The sequence below is a fragment of the Topomyia yanbarensis genome, chromosome 3 (assembly GCF_030247195.1).
Source record: "Topomyia yanbarensis strain Yona2022 chromosome 3, ASM3024719v1, whole genome shotgun sequence".
NCBI classification, from domain to species: Eukaryota; Metazoa; Arthropoda; class Insecta; order Diptera; family Culicidae; genus Topomyia; species Topomyia yanbarensis.
The window spans coordinates 249,990,802-249,994,514 of NC_080672.1; the positions used below are offsets into that span (position 1 = coordinate 249,990,802).

At 36.4% G+C, this 3,713-nt stretch overlaps 1 protein-coding gene across 1 annotated transcript; it reads right to left on the reverse strand.

The window, feature by feature from the left end:
* Positions 1 to 1,223: 1,223 nt before the first annotated feature.
* LOC131690884 (uncharacterized) lies at positions 1,224 to 3,112 on the reverse strand. Its single transcript, XM_058976956.1, has 2 exons — positions 3,105 to 3,112; positions 1,224 to 2,146 (listed from the first exon to the last, which is right to left on the reverse strand). Exon 2 carries the CDS (start codon positions 2,144 to 2,146, stop codon positions 1,367 to 1,369), a length of 780 nt encoding a protein of 259 aa, XP_058832939.1. The 5' UTR covers positions 3,105 to 3,112; the 3' UTR covers positions 1,224 to 1,366.
* Positions 3,113 to 3,713: the final 601 nt, after the last annotated feature.

Below are 3,713 nucleotides of genomic sequence, written 5' to 3' on the forward strand. Positions count from 1 at the left end.
TTCAAGATCTCTCGTCAGAGGATGTTAGAAAGTTGGCAGATATCGTGGAGCAATAAGGAGTTAGCATGGTGGCTACATTCTATCATCCCGAAGGTGTCAACGAAACCTTGGTTCAGAGGAAAGGATATGGGTCAGGATATCATTCGTGCACACAAAAAAATAATGAAATTTAAACGACATGTAAATCAATACGAATGTAAACATACAAAGATTGAATCAAAACTTTGATTGAAAATTACGTTAAAATCAATGCACTCAATTGGAGCGTCAAAGAGCATACAATTTTACACTTTCATTCGTGTAATATTACATGTCATTCATTTTACAGCAATATGCGTGTAAAAATATATAGAAGTGCATTGGTTTTAAGTTTGAATAAACTGTAATTTTCAATCCACGTGTAGAATTTTAATAAAATTCGTTGAAGAAAGCACGACAAGTCGTGTGTATTTTTGGTGGAACTTAATTTTACATTTTTATTCATGCTCCAAATATGTGCATGAAAATAAACTTAAAATTACAAAATATTTTTTTCTGTGTGTGATGTCTCGAATCTACACGTTAGACGCTCAGCTCCGACGTGTTGGGCTTGCGAATAATGATATCTGCCCTTGAGGCGACGGTTAGCACGATATCGAACATATAATCTGGGCATGCGCCGAGTATTTACTGGCAAACCTTCCTAAAAACAAATATACAGATTTAACTGCACCTTTTATTTTCTTGTCATTCTCAGAAGTGCCCTTTTCCACCTGTACCGTACACCAACGATGGTTTGGTGCGATTTCAATGTGACACGAAATATTTTTGTAGAAAGAATCAACAACCACGGGACCACAGCACAAACATCTCTCACGCAACTCAGTGAATTGTAAACAATAACACTAAATGACCTCCTAAACTTGACGAAAATTATATTATCCCTTTTTTGTTTATGTATAAGATAGCTGTAGAAATTCTTTAATTTCATTATAAAAAATATCAAAGTGCAATCCCCTAGTTTTGAGAAATTTAGAATGTAAAACAAAAAAAACGGCATCTTTAAGCTAACGCTAACGCTAACGTGCTGTATCTAATAACCAAATTGAAAAATGGTTATATGTTATTACCCCTGTATATCAAGCCTAATTGCTTCTGGTGCCTGGTGAAAAATAAATTTATAAATTATTTTATGATATGAACATAATCATGAAAACAACAAATTAATCTAAACTACCTGTAGTTAAGATTAATTGTTGGTTGCACTTTGATATTTTTATAATGAAACTAAAGAACTTTTGCAGCTATCTTATACAGCATGCAGATCACTCGGAACCATGGAACAAAATGTACCATTATATACAAAACTTGATCAAATTAATTTATTTCAACATGTTCCTGTAACACATTCCACTGTCTCTGGTTTGAAAAAAGTTCCCGCTGGACACTCGAGATGCTGTGAGTTTAAATTTCCATCGCAGGAATAATAGAACCGGCAATTATTGCTGTCTGGAAATAGGCCGGGAGAATCGCAAATGTATGAATCGTCATCTTCAGGAAGCGACGGAACCGTTTGTCTGTCCACACAGCGTCCTCCGCTAAACACTTGGTTCGCATTACACCGGAAAAGCTCTGGATAATACACACGGATGCCATTACTAACGCCAGCGACGCAGAGATAGTATATATTGTTGTTCCCTGGCCATGCATTCATTTCTCCAGCTTGCGTACAATTCCATTGCAAGGTAGCACAAATAGAATCATTCCGTGGTAAAGAGCAGTCTCCAGTAGCAGGAGAGAAGGCCGTGTTGTCGCAGCCCATATTGATAGCTACCAAGTTCTGTCCGTTTTGATAACACATGTGGTATATCTGGCAATCGAAAGGATCCGGAAACACCCCTACCGTGTTGCACACAAAATTACCATCTTGGCCAGCCGGGTTGCAAGGTCCCACGCGCTGGGAACAGCCACCGTCGTGAACATTGCAGAAATATCCTTCATCGGCATCACAATCGTCAAACGGCATTGGGCGCCAACCGTTATTCACAAACACGCATTGGGCTGGAGTTTTACAATCAAAACAAATGATTCCTTCTTCAGTGCAAGTGCCGGTTTGAAACTTGGTCACGGATAGAATGCGATTCCCACTCACAGTTGTAAGCACCATCTAGGGAAGACATGAAGATACGATGGTTAGACTAATAACATCAAATAAAAGTCATGCTCAAGGTCAGTGTGTTTATAAACAATTGCATGGCGTTCATTTTATTTTGAGGAATATTAAAGGCTTGAACCACTCAAATCGTAATACATAGAACAGGAGCGGAATTGGGAGGAAAATAGAATTACTTACTAGTATAACTCTGTACACAAGAAAAACCCAACCATATCCTGGGATAAGTTGGATTAGAAACCTTAATTTTCATCCAACCATTCAAACTACATTCTAAAGGGTATTTCCATTGGGTAGGATGAAAATGAAAATATGCTAACATACAACCCAAAAAATAATGAAATTTAAACGGTATGTAAATCAATACGAATGTAAACATACAAAGCTTGAATCAAAAATTTGACTGAAAATTAGGTTGAATTCGATGCACTCAATCGGAGCATCAAAAAGCATGTGATTTTACACTATCCTTCGTGTAATATTACATGTTATTTATTTTACAGCAATATTGGATTAAAAATACATTGAAGTGGTATCCCGTTTCATGAAACAGTAATTTTTCAATCAATGTGTAAAATTATAAAAAAATTCGATGAAGAAAGCATGACAAGTTGTGTGTATTTGTGGTGGAACTTAATTTAACACTGATATTCATGCTCCAAATATGTGCATGAAAATAAATTTAAAATTACAAAATATTTTTTTCTGTGTGCACTCAACCCCGGTTATAGGCTACTAGTTTAACTATAAACACATCGAAAGCAGCTTGCACTTCATCAAACAATTGTCAAGTTTCACAAAACAACTATTTAAAAGCTACACAACAAAACAAATTGATTTCTATCAAAACTTTCTCTTTCCTAGAGTTTTCGTACTATTTACTCTATAGTTGATTAATTATCCAACTCCTTCACAGTTTACTTCACCAAAAATAGTTCAATTTCTTACGCACCAGTGAAACTTTCATCAACAACCAGAGCGAACTCATTTTAGATTCAGTTTTTCCTAATAATATAATCGCAACGTCTTTTTCTCTTCTTTATGATAGGTTTATCTCATTGGAATAGAAAAATCACACTGGAATAGACAAATTAACCAACGTTCAATCTAATTGAGGGTGGGTAGTTAAAAACAACTTAATATATACGCTTGAGGGCGCACATAACGCGTTATCTCGTCCAAAATGATGTCAAAAAAACCGGAACCAGGCGCTTCCATGACATCGACAAGAGCGTTAACCGACAAGCAGGAATGCCAGCGTGTTTCAAATGACCTTATCTGTCAGCGGAATCATACATGGTTAGCTCTACATGATGCATTGGCGGGTCTTGATCACTTTTGTTTGAACAGCGAGTCAGACCACACGGGTGAAAGTTGCTAGATAACAAAATTGTTTTCGGCGACACAACTAGCCGTCAGCAGAATTAGCTCACCCATCTATGTATTTAACGGTACATACGGATAAAAAGTCTATTTGAAAGTTTTAGGAAGGTTACCGAATAAATGGCGAAATTTTTGGTGCAAATTGCACATAGAAGCTGATTACTGATGTCTTAACATA

What these genes read in the sequence shown, in the direction of transcription:
- LOC131690884 (XM_058976956.1), bottom strand. Translation starts at nt 2,146, where the DNA reads ATGGTGCTTACAACTGTGAGTGGGAATCGCATTCTATCCGTGACCAAG.